The sequence below is a fragment of the Microtus oregoni genome, unplaced genomic scaffold, assembly GCF_018167655.1.
Source record: "Microtus oregoni isolate MIOR12 unplaced genomic scaffold, Mior012 000099F_ref0000060, whole genome shotgun sequence".
In the NCBI taxonomy this organism is placed as follows: domain Eukaryota; kingdom Metazoa; phylum Chordata; class Mammalia; order Rodentia; family Cricetidae; genus Microtus; species Microtus oregoni.
In genome coordinates this window covers 618,222-637,011 of record NW_024544712.1, presented here as the reverse complement: position 1 = coordinate 637,011, position 18,790 = coordinate 618,222, and the positions used below count along the sequence as shown (strand labels likewise).

The window sequence follows — 18,790 nt, the reverse complement described above, 5'->3', positions numbered from 1 at the left end:
CAAGGAACATGTAAAAGTTTTTAAAAACATAAGAAAGGAATATACAGGAACTGTGGAACACCATGAAAAGACCAAACCTTCAAATTACAGGCATAGATGAAGGAGAAGAATCCAAAGTCAATGGCATAGGCCAGACCATAAAACTCCTAAACTAAGGAAAAAACAAACAAACAAACAAACAGACAAACAAACCATACAGATACAGGAAGCATAAAGAACACAAAATAGATAGGACCAGAAGAAAACAAAACTCCTCATGGCACATCATAATTAAAATACTAAGTATATAGCACAAAGAAAGAATATTGAAAGCTGAAAAAAACAATCAAAAACACAAGTCACAAATAAAGGATAACATTTGATTTCTCAATTGGAACTTTGAAAGCCAGACAAGCTAGGAACAATGCATTCCGAGTCCTAAAAGATCATGATGAACAAACTAGACTAGCCATAGTTTAATAAAAAAAAATTCTCATGATTTAAACAGCCTAAAAACTATATTCAACAAACCAAACCTAAAGAAAAGACAGGAAGTAATATTTTAGGCTGAGGAGAGGAATGAGTATAATCAAGAGATGGTGGGAAGAAATATCAAGTTGTAACTAGTAAAATACAAAATACCAGTAGGAATACAAAAACAAAAACCAATGACACGATTACCACAATTAACACACACATTTCAATAATAACTTTAAATATTAATGGCCTCAATTCTCCACTCAAAAGACAGGCTGACTGAATGGATCAAGAAACAGTCTATTTGCTGTCTACAAGAAACACAGCTTTAAAGACAGGAACCACTTTGGAGTAAAAGGATGGATAAAAGTAGCCCAATCAATTGGGACCGACAAGCAAGCAGGCATTGCTAGCCTAATATCTGACAAAATAGAGTTCAAAATAAAACTAATCAGAAGAGATGAAGAGGGATAATTCATTCTAACAGGGGAACATTTAACTAAGATATTACATTCAACTAAGATAATTACTATTCTAAACATATATGCAAACTCTGTAGTGTCCAATTTCATAAAAATATGTACTACTAGATTTAAGGACACAGATTAACACAAATCCATTAATAGTAGTTGGTTTCAATGCCTTACTTTCTCCAACAGGGAGGTTACTGGTTTGAAAAATAAACATCAATAAATGACATCATACATCAAATGGACCTAACATATTTACAAAATATTCTACCCAAACACCAAGAAAATACACATTCTACTAAGTGTCACACAGAGACAACTCTCTGTTTTTTTTTTTTTTTTTTTTTTTTTTTTAGTTTTTTGAGACAGGGTTTCTCTGTTGCTTTGGAGCCTGTCCTGGAACTAGCTCTATAGACCAGGCTGGTCTCGAACTCACAGAGATCCGCCTGCCTCTGCCTCCCGAGTGCTGGGATTAAAGGCGTGCGCCACCATCGCCCGGCACAGAGGCAACTCTTAAAAGACAAAATCTTAGGACACAAAACAAATTTTACAAACTCAAAAAGACTGAAATAACTTCATGTATCCTATGTGACCACAACAAAATGAAATAAAATTGACAGAAAACAAATCACTAGCAACTACACACACTCATGGAGACTAAATAGCTCATTACTGAATAATGAATGAGTCAAAGAAGAAATCAAGAAAGGATGAAACATTTCCTGGAACCAAATGAAAATGAAAACACAAAATAACAGAACCTTTGGGACACAATGAAAGCAGTCCCAGAAGGGAAATTATAACTCTGCATATGTGCATTTAAAAAGTGTAGAAATATACAAATCTAGTTTAAATGAAAAATTCCCATCTGGGATGACAATGTTCCTTTTAAGAGTCAAAGATTATCTACCAAAAACGCCAACAGCAGGTATGAGGTGTCAGGGCTGTCTAAGTGACTCCCAAAACACTGTTATTGCTATTGCCTTTGGTTAACCCCTCCCCAGAGGCAGAAGTTAAGTCCTTATTGCTGAAGGAGACACCATGCACCTCAGACACATGTCCCAGAGGCCCCTGAGCCGGGACTGATATGAAAGCCTCCTCTCTGAGGACTAGCTTTTATGCCAGAAGGTGCCATGCAAGCTTCTAAAGGAGGGAAACAAGTGGCTCCTACCCAGCTACGATGCCTGTAAGCCACAGCAACAAACAGCACAATAAAGGGTGCAGTAGTGATCAACATACCTTGCTGGTAACCAACAGCTGTCTAATTAGACTTTGGACTCACTCAAAAAGAGGTAAATCATGCTTGATACTGTAAGTCTACACAACTACTCATGAGTCTAGAATCTCAGAGGAGAACCTAAAACCACTTTACTGAATGAGCATAATCCCTAATTACATTCTACATATTTGTTCTTATTCCCACAAATAAGTGTAGTCCTTACTCTGCATCAGGAAAACTTCTCTTTGCAACAGATGTAGACCATTAGAGAAAATCACAATCAATTAAAATGCAGAGTTGTGGAGCCCAGTCCTAAGGCATAAATCTATAAAACACTCCTGTTTCTAGGGCCCAGGGATCATTATGGAAGAGGGGACAGAAAAATTGTAAGAACCTGAGGTTCAGGGGTTTGCTGTGAGATTGTATTTTCTAGGAATGTCATAAGTGACACCTATAAAATCTCATTAGCATGACTCCATAAACATGGGCTGAATACGTACAACAAGACTATACATGCCAAAGTAGACAAGGAAAGACCAGAAAGGCCCAATTCTATATAAAACACTATAGGAAACTAAGGAATGCTGAAAATGGGAGAAATAGTCTTCCCAAGGGACGAACACAACAATTAGTTATCCAATACCAAATTCTAGTCCTGAAACATACATACAAGTAACAGTATACTGACTTAGCAGGTCATTTTTTATGTATTTAAGAATATATGTATATGTAACAACAATTAATGAAAAAAGTCCATGAATTTGAAAGAGAGCAAAGAAGGCTATATGGAAGGGTCTAAAGGGAGGAAAGGGCAGGGAGAAATGATGTAATCATACTAAAATCTCAAATTAGTAATAACAAACAGTCTATGTCTCCCCCATTGATTCTGAGCAGACTCATTTGCAAACTGTAAAATACAGCTCAGTGATACAATGTGTGATTCTAAGGTGAAGTTGGGAAAGTCAAGTTCTTAGTAGACTCCTTGAACACCCATGCTTGAAAACCTATTTATGCTGCAAGTCTAACTACTCTGAGATCACACAGCAATGAGGAAGCTAGTCAGATGGGGAAACCACATGAATCCTTTTCCAGCAGGCACCAGGTTGTGAAACAACTAAAGATTCAAATTCTTGGCTACCAGGTTTGCTTCAGCCTTCAAAGTTTTTCTGAGGCCCCAGAAGTCACAAACTTAAGTCAAACTGTTCCCATTGTGCCCTTCCCAGTTCTTGAAACACAGAACACAGAAACATGAGAAGATGGTAGTTGTTTTAAACTAGAATTAAAAAAAAAACTCCCTTACTGACTGGATCTGAATTTTGGAGATTTCTTAAAGTGATCAATAAAGGCATTTTTGGAAGGCAGTTGGAAACTTTTTGGCTATAGACTGAGTATTAGAATATCCCTTTTTATTATTTAAGACCTTTATTAACGGGTGCTTGCAGTTTGTTGACTTTTTTTTGAAAAAATCAAGTTGTAAACTTTTTATTACAAATTAAAAATGAAGTTCTTAAAAATCTTAATTTGACCAGATATGAAACAATTAAAAAAACATTAAAGGTTTTGAGAAAAACCAGACCTTTTTTAAAAAAAAACACATTTGTCATTACCAAAGAGAGACATCTTTAGGTAAAAATACTGTGGTCGACAAACAGTAAGGTGGGAACCTTTGCCTGCAATAGGGCTGGCGTTGTTGGGCTTGGCCTTCAGGAGCACTTTCTGATCCCTCATTCTTTTCCACACTCTCACTATTCTGGTAATTCTGCTGGTAATTATGTGGAGGACCCCTATGACGTGGATAGTGCATAAAATGGTTACGGTCTGCTGCGTATTTACTGCCTTGAACTGGAACTCCATCAGGGTCTGTAACATTTGCTGCCTCCGCATCCTTTTCTCCTTCAACAACATCAAACTCCACAATCTCTCCATTTCCCACACTGCGAAGGTACTTCCTGGGGTTGTTATTCTTTATGGAAGTCTGGTGTACAAATACATCTTCCTTGGTGTCATTCCTGTTGATGAAACCGTATCCTTTCCTTACATTGAACTATTTTACTGCTCCCAAAACCTTCGTTGTGGTGACCTTCTTGTCCCCGCAGGTGGGCAACGCCACCCGGGCCTCCACTCCCCGGGCCGCTGCCCATGGAGCCAGGCTTGGTGTAGGCGGCGCTGAGGGCGTCAGGCTGCTGCTGGGTCTCAGCCTTGTTGCTCATGGTTGCAGTGGTCGTGACTAGGGCTAGATGCAATGGCTGAGGCTCCTCCCAGGGTGTGATGGTGACTAGGGCAGCGGTGGGGCTCTCAGGGCTCTCTGGGGTCAGCTCTCTGCTCCAGCTACCGATTGAACTCGTATTAGAATATCTTGTAGACTTAACTGACAAATATTGATATAAACAGTGTTATCATAGAGGGAGGCATTCTTAGGAAATACTCAAATGGCAAAATGTTGACATATATTATCTTGAAGTGCCTCAGGAAAAACTATAGATAGCTAAATATGGATAGAAGGATGAAACAATTTTGACAAAATGTTAATATTAAAGAATTAAGGTATTAGTTAATGGACATATATTTATTTATGTTACTTTTCTTATCCTGGTGACCAAATGTCTAACAAGAGGCAATTTAAGAGAGAAAAAGTTTATTATGGCTTGGTTTAAAGTTCTTATTGGTTACAGTTCATTATTAACCAACTATAGTCAAAGGAACAGGGAAACCGGTAGTCTCACACATTGCTTTGTGTGAGTATAAACAATTTTTGAGATGTATTTTTGAGTGAGAGCCAGGTATTACACACAGGCAGATCTCTAAGAGTTCCAAATCAGCCAAGACTACACACAAACAAACAAAATGTATTATTTAGTGAGAAAAGCAAAAGACAGTACATAAAGGAATCTTCCAATAGAATAAAAAAGGCAAAGATAATATATACATGGTACTCAGATGTAAATATCTGAAAATATCTCTGAAAACATAAGAAACTGTTAACAGCGGTTTACTCCAAATGGAGAAGTAGAAGGCTAGAGAATAGGGTAGAAGAAAGGCCTTTCAATGTTTATCCTTATATACGTTGACCACTCTATAATTTCATGGAGAGTCAGTCTAAATAAATTATCAGAGATACATGTAAATATGCTTACTTCAGATGTTATTACTAATCATAAAACTTGGCAATGGCATAAATGTTCCACATTAAAGAAGAAGTTAGGTATATTCATGGAGAGATATTTCTTTGATCATACAATTGAGAAAGAACACTTATTGGAAAGATGGGGAAGTATATCAGAAATTAATGAAAGGAGAAATCAGACTGATAAACTGAGGAATGGTGGTAAAAATTCTGAGACAAGATCTCACTATGTAGGCCAGAATGACTTCAATCTCATTATGTAACCTAGGTAGACCAACTGTAAATCTGCAATACTTTATTTTCTAAGAAAATGTAGACTTGTCTGGCTTGAAACCTACTATATAGATCAGGCTGGCCTCAAACTCACAGAGATATCCCTACCTCTACCTCCCAATGTTGAGATTAAAGGCACATGCCCAGAAAAATATTTTATTTTAGCAAAAATAATTTTTTTACATTTATTTATTTGGGGAGAGGTCAGAGAACAGCTTTCAGAAGTTAGTTGTCTTCTTCTACCATGTGGGCTACAGAGATTGAACTCAGGTTGTCAGGCTTGGTGGTAGGTGTTTTTACATGCTGAACCATCTTTTTTTTTTTAAAGATAAAATATTTATTACAAGGAGAGAGGGAGAGAGAGAGACAGAGAGAGAGAAGAGATAAAAGGAGAGAAAGAGATAAAAAGGCCATGCTGAACCATCTTGAAAGTTCAAATCTGCAATCCTTTGATTCTCCTGTCTCCACTTTTGTTGGGCTACTAGGGCTGCAGGCTGTGGTACTATGACTAGCATAAATTCTATTATCTTGAGCTTTTGAAGCATCTACCAGGAAAATAAAAGCTATGATGCTGCCTTTAAGGCATAGAGTTGAAAGTAGAGAACAGAGAGAGAACACTGCTATTCAACCTAAAATCCTCTATATTAATTGCTTGCTACAATACTACCTTTGATTAAAAAGCAAAACAAAAATAAGAGTATGAAGTTTTATTGTAAGTATTATTTCAAACCCCTCTCCCCTAGTACTAAGGATTAAATTCAGGTTTTTACATGATAGGCACTCTACTACTGAGCAATATTCTCAGCTCCTACAGTGTTATTTCAACCAGAAAAAGAAAAAAAATGAACAGAAACATAAAACACTAGAAGAAAATGTCAAAATGTTAACAGTGGCTGCTTCTGAATGGCAACATCCTGGATGACTACTTCTTCATAATTTCCCTTACTTTTAGTATTTTTCACATTTTTTAATACACCAGTCAAAAATTTTATCTTCATAGAAGAAATTAAAGGTAGTAACTATAAGAAGAAATAGAGAAAATATGTTTGATTTTTATATCTTGGTGATTCACTCATTAAAACACATTCTAAGAATTAGAGAGATCATAAGCTTAGCTATATAAATTGCTGTATTGCTGGGACAATAGCAAACATGACACAGTAGAAGCTTGAAAAATGATTGTGTATTGAGATTTATTCTTTCTTGCTGATGGAAACTCCATTGCCAGTCTGTGAAAAAATCCTGGACTGGCCTCCTGGAGGATAAAAGAATGTGTGGAAAAAGGACCTAGGTATTTTTATGCTACCTAGTCCAAAATCAAGCTGGCTGAGATTGCAGGAACAGCTTAACCAACACAGAATCATGAGAAGTGGTAAGTATTCTTTTAGGCCATTAAGGTTTGGGTAGTTTGTTAAGCAGCAAAAGCACCATGGGCTGTGGAAGAGAATTCAGTGCCTTAAAGCACTTTCCACATAAGCATGAGAACTGGAGTTTGGCTCCCCAAACCCATGTAAAACTGGATGTGGTAATGAGCATCTACAAGCCCAGAATGTCTACAATGAGATGGGAGGCAGAAACAGGAGAAACTCTGAAAGCAGGGTGTATTGAACAACAAAAGATCCTTCATTAAGAAAGGTGAAAGACAAGGGCCCACGCCTGAGGTTGTTCTCTCAGGTTCACATAAACACAACTGCATGCACCTATGAATAAATCACACACAAGTGAACATGCACATTCACTACAGACAGAAACATTCAAATTTTACAAAGCTCCCAAATGCTTTTAGGTGTAAATAGCCTGATCAGTGAGAAGAAGAAAATTATTTTATCTCTCAAAATTCCATGTTGATCTCACTGACCTACTTTCCCTCTCTTCCTTCCCTTCCTCAGAGATGACTTCTCAGTAGTTGACAATCTTGAGATTCTTGCAGAGCCCAAGAGTCAACATAATTTTCCTCTTTGGAAACAAAATTATTATGGGGGAATGAGATGATGGTTACCAGAATGTTCTTAGATGCTGAACATGGCTTATTGAAATTTTCCTTGTTTCCTTTATCTCAAGCCATATGATATCATAAAGCAATAGCTATGATTTTCCTAGCTAGATTACATAAACTGTGCTACACAATCATTTTAGCTCTGGCACCAAACATGGAACAGATGTTTGCTGACTAAGCAAATGAGTGACTGAATAAGATCTTGTTGTACCATTTATCTCTTATTTCAATTAATTTTTTCACCTGGCCACTCCTACAGAGTCTAAGATACAGATACTAGATCACCTTTAGGACTCCATGGAGCATCATCTGAATTCTTCTTTTTTTTGGGTCGAGATTTCAGAGCAGGGTCATCATCATCAGACTCCAGGGATGGATAGACTGTAGAGAGAGGTAAAGGCAGGAAAAATGAAATCTCATCCAAAAAGGCAAAGACAGAATTACACATACTTCAGTCCTTCCTACTCCTCTTCAACTTTACTCATCTACACATTCCACACTCAACTGCAGAAGGTCCCTAAATATCTCACAGTTTGTGCCTTTTCTATGGTTGTTCCCTTGTTATGAAAGTCCTTCTCCTACATTCACCTTATTCTGATTTATTTGGCCCACATCACTAAGGTGAGTTACTTGGCTCACTTTTTAAAAACTCAGCTCTAGATTTAACTCTGTAATATGTTTTTCCTCATTCTTGTAATCTGATTTAGATTCCTCCTTGCCAGCTCTCCAGAGCAACCTGTATTATGCTTGTACTGGAGATATTACATTGTACTTAGAAACTGACTATTATATTTACAAATGAGGCCAGGGATATGTGTTTGATTTTATATTAAAGCACCCCCATACAATGAAAAGCAGGTATTTACTGTTTGTGAAATAATGAGAAAAATAAACTTAGTTTAACAGGACCAAGATTATTGGAACTACATGATCTAACTGATACAGTACCCATATACAAGTATCCTATATTACAGAAACAAATACAAGTATATAGAGTATCAAAAAATTCATAGGCAACTCCTCATAATCCACAGGCAAGATTTAATGGAAATATGGTATAGAAAGATTCTATTGATAATTCTGATTGCATTCCCAAGCCTAGAAAAGAATTTTATAAATAACAACCTCCTAGGAATGTTCCTCCTACTTCTCTCCACAGAGCTTATCTATAGAAAATTGAGTCTATTTTTCAGACCTTCCTCTTTCAATAAAGAGGTAAAAACTTTGCCTCCTGACTATTTTCTTTCGAAAAGGGAGTATTTAATTGTTCTTAGAAAAAGATTGAGCACTAGTAACAGAGCTCTTTCAGAAAAATCCATCAATATTACTTTGTTAGATCTGAAAGTTTTTCTACTCCAAAGAAATAAGTGTGGCATAGCAGAAAGACTTGGTGTCTTAGGGTCAGAAAACTTTGAAATACTGGACGACACAGTAGCGGCCTAAAAACAGTTTCAGAATCTTAAAACATAAAAATCGAAATAATAAACAATATCTAAACTTGCCTTGCAAAGTCGTGTTCAAAAGCTGTACTTAAGAGTTGATATGTGTGGGCCAGTAAGATGACTCAGCAGGTAAAAATGATTGCTGTACAAGCTTGGTGACTTAGATTTTGTTTTCCAGAACCCACATAAAGGTGGAAAGAATGGGCTACATAAAGTTGTCTTCTGACCTCTACACATGCTGTGGCATATGGACCCACCCACCACGACAGCATTTTTTGAAATTTAATAAGAAACAGATAATATTTAAAGTAACTTACATAAGGAATTCCATTCTGAGCTTCACATTTTAGTCAACAGGTATAAATTATAAATTATGCCTTTGCATTGAAAGAAAATATATATAAATATCCATATTAAAATATAAGGTTGAAGCCACTTCCTGATTTTAAAACATATTACTAAAAATAGTTATTAACTCAGTGTGCAACTGGCATAAAGGCAGGTATGAGAACCATTGACAAATAATATTCTTTTGATTTTTGGGACAAGGTCTCACTCTGCTGCCAAGGCTGGCCTCAAATATCAAGTGCCTCTGCCTCCTGAGTATTGGGATTACAGGTATAAACCACCATAACCAGCTCTCGCTAAGATTTTTGTACCTGTTTGTTTATTAATACTTTTAGTTGGCATACAAAATAATGAGTTATGACATTTTATGCATATGTCGTTGTATATTGCACATGACTCTATCCTCCCTTAGCTGTTCTCAGTATCAATAAGCTCTAAAAGACTAAACTAATACAAAACATCTCCAACTACAAAAAGCTAAAAATCAGTAACAGAAAGAAAATGGAAAATTCAAAACTAGGTAGAAGTTATACATACTCAAAAAGAATCAAAGAAATAGTCACATGTGATTTCAAAGACTTTGATAAAGGGTAAGAAGGTTCAGTGGGTAAAAATGTCTACCACCAAGTCTGAAGACATGAGATCAACTCCCAGAATTGTGGAAGGAGAAAACTGACTCCCACAAGTTGTCCTCTGATCTCTACACATATATAATGCCCCAAAATAAAAGGGAAACTTTTTAAAACTTTGATATGAATTGAAACAAAAATAGAATATATAAAAACTTTAAAAAGTGCAGCAAGAACAGTGCACAGATAGCAATTTATACCTGCAAATGCCTACATATAAAAAAGATTCTAAATCAATAGCCCACCTCCATAAAAAAAAAGAATTATTATCTGCCGCTGCCACTCTCCATACCCACAGCCACAGTTTACAAAAGAGCTCTGACTGGTGACTATATTCCAAGTCCCATCCATCCCTTTGCACAGGCTTAGTTCCAGGCCTGTGACTCTGATATAACCTGGTTAGTCCCTCTCATGTACGCCCATCTGCCTCCCCACTCTCATCTCCACAACCACAGGCCTAACTCAAAACTCCAATACTGGCTTTGCCTGGCCTAGGTCCAATCCAGCAGTTCATACATACATACATCAGTTTTACCTAGCTCCTATACTGATCAAATCTAAGGAAAGCTAAAAATTTCACATTAGATACACAAGCAAAGAAGTCCATATGCCCAGGTCACATTGAAAAACTCTATGAAAGACCAAATCAGTATGTGTCCCATTAAACCCACCAGTTTTATAGAAATGTTCTCTAATGAGAATAATCTAGGTGAACCCCAGAGCACAGAGTTCAAAGAATAACATCTTTAAGGAATTCAAGATGTTTAAAAGAAGACACAAAACACCTCATTGAAATTTAAAAGGATAACAAAACATGCTAGAATGATGCTCAACAAAACCAAACAGAAAACTGAAGAAAATGATGAAGACAATTCAGGGTTTCAAATCCCAATTGAGAAATAAGATAGAAATATATTGGTGCAATATAAAGCTGAAATGAAGATGGAATTGAAAAAATGATTTGACTCTCACTACCCACCCCCTCAACCACTCTTCCTAGTCCACCTCCATTCCTTTGTGACTTTGTTCTAGAGACACCAAAGACACACTTGACTGGGACCCAGGCAGACTACCAGCAGACTACTCCTTTTCCTATTCCATCTGTTCCCTCTCCAGTGCTTAGCCCCTGCTTTCATTTCATCTCCACTCCCTTCAGACCTGTGGCCATCTGTGGCTAGATTCAGGGTACCCTTAGTTCTGCCTCTGCCCCCCCTTTGTGAAGCCAGGCCCCAAGTCCTAATTAATGGAACTTCCAGAGTCAGTCCCATTCCCTGCCTGTAAAACTCAACCTTAAAATGGATCAAGGACCTAAACCACAGGTCACAATTCCTCAATGGAAAAATTGAAAGCCAGAAGAGCCCGGAGCAATGCACATAAAGTTCTAAAAGACCACAACTGCCAACCTAGACTGCTGTATCCAGGACACTATCTGTCATAGTTGAAGGAGAATGAAAAACATACCATGATACGGACTAAAATAATCTTTTGCTTATACATTATGGTTTCCAATTATGTGCTTATATGAGAATTGTTGTGTGTGTGGTTTGGTTTGGTTTTTTTGAGACAGGGTTTCTATGTAGCTTTGGAACCTGTCCTGAAACTGGCTCTGTAGATGAGGCTGGCCTTGAACTCACAAGATCCGCCTGTCTCTGCCCGCCTAGTGCTGGGATTAAAGGCGTGCGCCACCAACCCCTAGCATGTTCTTTTTTCTTTTGCTTGCTTGCTTGTTTGTTTTCTAAGGAGAAAGAAAGAAGGGAATGAAGTTGGGTGGGTAGAGGGGTGGAGAGTATCCGGGAGGAGCTGGAGGAAGGGAAATTATGATCAGAATACTTCTGTAAAATAGACTACATCCTGGGACAAAAAACAAATCTTTACAAATTCAGAAAGACTCCATATATCCTATCTTACTGTAAGATAATAAAACATATAGTCAAAGCAAACAAATCTCTAGTGAGTACACAAACTCATGGAGATAAGAAGATAAAACAACTCATTACTGAATGGCAAATGGGTTAAAGAAGTCAAGAAAAAAAAGAAAAAAATCTTGGTACTTAATTAAAATGAAACAGCACAATAAAATCTCGGGAGGGAAATTTATGGCTCTAAGTGCCTACATTTAAAAATCAGAAAGAACATGGAGTTCTCAATGATTAAGAGCACTGGCTGATTTTCCAGAGGTCATGAGTTCAATTTTCCAGCAACCAAATGGTGGCTCACAACTATCTCTAGTGGGATCTTCTGCCCTCTTCTGGCAGAAAGGTGTATATGCATAAAATAAATAAATCTCAAAAAAAAAAAAAAGCAAATCAGAAAGATCCATGTCAGCAATGGGGAGTCAGAAACAGGCAGATCTCTCTAAGTTCTAGGCCAGCCTTATTTCCATGGCACGCTCCAAACCGGTCAAAGCTACACAGTAAGGCGGTGGTGGCCCACGCCTTTAATCCCAGCACCCGGGAGATCTCTGGGAGTACGAGGCCAGCCTGGTCTACAAGAGCTAGTTCCGGGACAGGCATCAAAGCTACAGAGAAACCCTGTCTCGAAAAACCAAAAAAAAAAAAAAGAAAAAAAAAAGACCATGCGTCAAAAACAAACTTAAATTAGAAAGAGCACAAATATATGACTTAAAGATACAACTCAAGAATTTGGAAATTAAAAACAAAGCAAATTCAAGCCCAGTATATGGCAAACCCAGTATAACAAAAAAAAAACAAAAAACAAAAAAAAAACAGCAGAAACTAGTAAACTAGAAACAAAGAAAAATATAAAGAACCAAAAAATCTGTTTCTGTAAGAAGAGGAACAAAAACTGACACTCTTGGCCCAACTAAACCAAAGAAAGAAATAGTAACCCAAATTAACAGAATTAGAAATGAACAGGGAACCACTTATAAAAGACATATGGAAATTAAGAATATTATAATGGAATATTAAAACCTGCAGTTCATTAACTTCAAAAATTTAAAAGAAATGGACAAATTTCTCACAAACCACCGAAGTTAAATTAAGTGGTCAACAACCTAAACAGAACTATAACATAAAAAATTGAAAACAGTAATAAAAATCATTCTAACTATAAAAGCCCAGGTCCAGATATAGTCACAGCAGATTTCTAACAGATTTGCAAAGAGTTACAGTCAATCATTATTATTCAAAAAGTAGACATAGAGTACTTCTAAACTCCTTCTATGAAGCCAGTATTATTCTAATATGATACCAATACCAGGTAGGCATAATGATGAGAACAAAAAAGAAAATGGCAGGCCAATATTTCTGATGAACAAAGATTCAAACATCATCAATAAGATACTTAAAAACCAATATAGAAATTGATCAAAAAGATTATCAACCTAGGCCAAGATGGCTTTATCAGAGATGCAGGGATGATTCAAAATAAACAAGTCAATAAATGTAATAAGCTATGTAAATGGACTTAAAAGACAAAAATCACATGATCACCTCAATAGTTTGCATAAAAAACCTTTGATAAAAATCTAGCCTGTCTTCTTGATAAAAGCCCTAGACAGAGTAGAATTAGAAGAAATGTATTTCAAAACAAGGCTATATGTGACACATACCCAACACGGAGAAGAATTTGAAGCAATCCCATTAAATTTAGGAATGGGACGGGTCTGTACACTATCCCATTCAATATAGTGCTAGAAACACTAGCTAGACCAATAATGTAAAAGTAGGAAATTAAAGAGATATAAATAGGGAAAGTTGTTTCTGTCCCTATTTGCAGATAAAATATAGAACAGATTCCAAAAATGTGACCGGAAAACTTCTAGAAATGATCAATAATTTCATCAAAGTGGAAGAATTCAAAGTCAACTACAAAAATCAGTACCTATCCACCAACAACAAACAGAGAAAGAGATTATGGGCACATTCCCATTCACAAAAGCCTAAAAAAATCTAGAACTAAAACCTAGAGGTAAAAGACTTCTACAATGAAAAATTTTTAAGTCTCCAAAGAGATTGAGAATGATAATATAAAATGGAAAGACACTGAATGCTCATGGATTGACAGAATTAATGACCAGTCTACCAAAAATTGTTAACAGATTCAATACAATCATCATCAAAACTCCTCTCATTTTTCACAAAATAAAATTCATGTGGAACCACAAAAGACCCCAGAGAGCCAAACAAACATCAGTAAAAAGAACAAAGCTAGAGGAGTTACCCTTCCAGATTGGCACTGGCAAAAATAAACAAAAAAAAATAATCCAATCAGACAGGTAGATCAGTGGAACAAAAGAGAAGGCATAAACATGAACACATGTAACAATGGCTGTTTAATATTTAACAAAGATGGCAAAACATAAACTGGAAAAAAGAGCATCTACAACAAATGATGGGGAAATTTGATGTCTACAGGTAGAAGAATTAAAATAAACCTGTATTTATCACTTGGCATAAAAGCTAACTCAAAAGACCAAAATGTGAAACTTGAAGCGCAGAAAAGTGCTAGAAAAAAATATAGGCAAGATCCTACAAGATAAAGGCATAGGAAAAGACTTTCTAATTAGGACCATTTGTATAGGAAAACCAACAATTGACAAGTGGAACCTCATAAAACTAAAAAGCTTCTGTACAGCTAAAGAAACAATTGAAGCCCCCAGAGCAGAAGAGAAACTGCCAGTGACACATCTGACAAAGGATTAATAACCATAATTTTATAAGACATTCAGAAAATAAGAGTAAACAAAATGACCCACTCAAAAACATGGGTTATATAGATTTGAACAGAGTTCTCAAAGGGAGAAATAAAAGTAGCTAAGAAGTATGCCCTTTGGGCTGACGAGGGAGGGGGACTTCATTGGGGGAGGGGGAGGGAAATGGGAGGCGGTGGCAGGGAAGAGACAGAAATCTTAGATAGATAGATAGATAGATAGATAAATAAAAATGTTCACCATCCTTAGCAACTAGGGAAATGAGGTCAAAATTACTTTGAGATTTCAGCTTAACCTAGTCAGAATGCCTAAGATGAAGAAAACAGCTCAAAACAAGTACTGGAGGAAACATAGGGAAAGGCAAACTCTCAGTCACTATTTATTGGTGTGACTGTAAACTCAAGGAGTCACTCTAGATATTAGTGTGGGTAACTCTAAATAGAGATCCGCCTGCCTCTGTCTTCCAAGTGTTGGGATTAAAGGTGTGAGCCACCACAGCCCTAGTGTGGGGAACTCTTAAAAACCTAAGAAATAAATATACCACACGATCTATCAAAAACCAGTCTTTGCATATGCCCAAAGAACTCAACATATTTCTCTACAGATACTTGTTCAGCCACATTTGTTGTTATTGTAATCACAATAGCCAAGACATAGAAACAACCTAAATTGTCTTTCAACAGATAAAAGGATAATGAAAATGTGGTATATACACACCTTGAAATACAGGTTAGCTGCAAAAAAACCCCCACAAAATAATGATAATGGCAGATAAACGATACAACTTGTAGTAATCCAGACCCAGAAATACAAATGTCAAGTGTTCTCTCTCATCTGCAGCTCTTAGCTCCAAATTTTTAATTGTGAGTATATGACCCGGAATAACCACAGAAACCATTAAAGTAAAAAATAAACCATGGGGTGAGCAGAGAAGTGCTAGAGAAATGATTGGCAAGATACAGGTAATATTAAGGGAGAAATGGGAAAACACGGGAGAGTCTTAAGTAAGAGGAGAGTGTCAACACAGAAAGAAGGGAGGAAAATAACCCTAGTTGAAAAACATTTTTTTATTTGCCTAAAATTATAGGTAATACATTTAAATGTATATGCACACATAGATATATAGCTTAAATGCAGTTACATTGTTTTTTTTTTTTTGCGGTGAAAATATTCCCCAGAAGAATGACAGACTAACAAAAATTCCAGTAGCAGCACACAAAACTCTCAAAACAGTGCACCACATTGCTATTGTCCTTGGTTGCCTCCCAGAGGCTGAAGGCTAAGTCCTATTGCAGAAAATATCATGCACCTCAGATTCAGAATCCAAGCTGGATGTGACCTGAAAGCCTCCTCCCTGAGGACTATCATGGTTCCAGAAGTTTGTATGCAAACTTCCAAGGAAGGAAAACAACAAATAGTCCCCAGATGTGATTCATAAACTAAAGACCAACATGGCAAGATATCTCCCAAGTGTGCAATAATGCCTTGATGATAAGCAACAACTGTCTAAATGAACTTAAGGCACATTCAAGAGGAGGGAAATTATGCCTGATAATGGAAACCTAGCCAACTACCCATGACAACAGAGATCATATATCCTACAGGAAAACCTACTACTACCACTTTCCTAAAACTGGAATACTTCCTACCTACACTCTAAATACTTATTTTTATACCCACAAGTAAGTGTAGTTTTCACTCCTCATCTAAGAAGATTCTTATCCCAACAGATGCAGCTCATTATAGAAAACCACAACTGGTCAATTGCTTGTGGTGTGCCCAAATCCAATGGATATATCTACAACACAACTCCTGCAGCTAAATCTCAGGGAACACCACAAAAAAGGGGTAAAAGACTGTAAAAATCGGGACCAGGAAATCTGCCCTGAGATTGAATTTCCTCGAAATGAAATGTAATAGTAGGTCTGCCTAAATAATACCTGAACCACACACACATGGACATGGGGTGGGGAGAAGCGAGAGTGAGGAGAAAGGGTGGAGGGAAAGAAGAGGGGAGGAGGGAGGGAAGGGAAGAAAGAATAACAAGAATGCCACTACCAATGAACACTGTACTGGAAGTTCTAGGTACAGTAATTGGGATGGGGGGAGAAGAGGGAGGAGATTGTGGAGTAGTAGCAGTAATCATAGTGGTCATGGAGACAGGTTCAAATCAGTTGTAGACAGAGACATGGCCAACAGTATGGTTGCAGAGAATCAAAATAAAAAAGCTACAGTAGACCATGTGAGATTAATCATGGTGATGGAATTTCTTAAAATGATTCAGAGAAATTTTCATATACTGTTGCGATCTGAATGAGAAATAACCCCATAGGTTCATGTGTTTGACTACTTGGTCCCTATCTGATGGCACTGGTTTGAAAGTTTGTGGCACCGTTAGGAAATAGAGCCTTGATGGAAGAAGTGGGTCACTGGAGGAGGACCTTGAATTTCTATTGCTTGGGCCTGATTCCTTATCTATTATCTGCTTCCTGACTAAGGATGTTCTGCGACAAGCTGCTTCAAGTGCCTGCTGCCTTCCTTCTTTACTATGATGCACTGTACCCTTTTTCAAATCATTAAGCCATAATAAACCCCTTTTTCCTTCAGTTGTTTCTCCAGAAGAATAAGGTCATGTTTTCAAAAAATACAGAAAATTGGTACTAAGGAGTGGGGCTGTTTACAATGATAAGCCTGCCCATGGGTTAATAAGACTTAATTTTTTTATGTTTTTCAGAATGTGTGTTTTGCCTTCATGTATGACTGTATCACATGTGTTCAAGATGCCTAGAGACTAGAACAGGATGTCAACCTTCCTGGAATTGGAGTTACAGCTGATTGTGAGCCACCACATGGGTGTTGGGAATTGAACCTCCATTCTCTGGAAGAGCAGCCAGTGCTCTTAACCACAAAGCTATCTCTCCAGCAATGTGGTTCATAGGCCTTCAGAACAGATTTGTAGGACAAATGTAAAATTTGGAGATACAGGCTAGAAAAGCCCTTAAATACTGTAAGCAAAACAAAATGAAGATAATCTAATAGTATTCAGAAAACCAGAATACCAAAAGAAATGTGGATCATGGAGGCCCAGTTCTTGAGGTTTCAGAAGGGAACAAAATCTCTATCAGAACTTGGCCTAGAGGCCATTTATATTATTGCAAGTGACCTAGCTGTATTCTGGCAGTGTCTGGAGAAATTTAATGAGGTTGAATTAAAAGGTAACAGACTGTGAGTGTGTGTGTGTTTGTGTAAGAAATCTCAAGACAGATTAGCATTTAGGTTAGGATGGGTCTTGGTTACTCCTACCCAGGAAGTGCATAAAGATATGAAAAGTGCAGTGTGGTGAAGAAAGTAGCTTGACTTGAGTTTAAAAATCTGGGACACCATGAAAAGACCAAACCTAAGAATAAAAGGGATAGAAGAAGGAGAAGAATTCCAGTTCAAAGGCACAAAAAATATATTCAACAAAATCATAGAAGTTTTTCCCAATTTAAAGAAGGATATGCCTATATGTAAGTACATGAAGCTTACAGAACACCAAATAGATTGGACACCCCCCCAAAAAAAGTCTCCTGCCATATAATAATCAAAACACTCAACATACAGAATAAAGAAAGAATATTAAAGCTGCAAAAGAAAAAGGCCAAGTAACATAAAGACAGACCCATCAGAATTACAACTGACATCTCAATAGAAACTCTGAAAGCCAGAAGGTCCTGGACAGATGTGTTGTAGACTAAGAGATCACGGATGCAAGCCCAGACTACTATACCAAGCAAAGCTTTTATCACCATACCCGGAAAAAAACAAGATATTCCATGACAAAACCAGATTTAAACAATATCTATCCACAAATCCAGCCTTACAGAAAGTATTAGAAGGAAAACTCCAACCCAAGGAAGTTAGCTACATCCATGAGAACACAGGCAACAGATAACCTCACACCAGCAAACCCAAAAGAAGGGAAACATACAAGCACCACTAACCAAAAAATAACAACTGGTTATTAATATCTCTTAGTATCAATGGACTTAATTTACCTATAAAAAGGCACAAGCTAACAGAATGGATAGGAAAACAGGATCCATTCTTCTACTGTGTTCAAAAAACACACCTCAACCTCAAAGACAGACATTAATTACCTCAGAGAAAAGGGCTGGG

At 37.1% G+C, this 18,790-nt stretch overlaps 1 protein-coding gene across 1 annotated transcript in view; it reads right to left on the bottom strand.

Annotated features, from left to right (window-relative positions):
• The window catches only part of LOC121443097 (histone lysine demethylase PHF8-like), a 107,417-nt gene that overhangs the window by 12,244 nt on the left and 76,383 nt on the right, over positions 1 to 18,790 (bottom strand). The window contains exon 19 of the mRNA XM_041644783.1: positions 7,824 to 7,919. Coding sequence (XP_041500717.1) covers positions 7,824 to 7,919 — 96 coding nt within the window. The remainder of the gene's footprint in view (positions 1 to 7,823; positions 7,920 to 18,790) is intronic.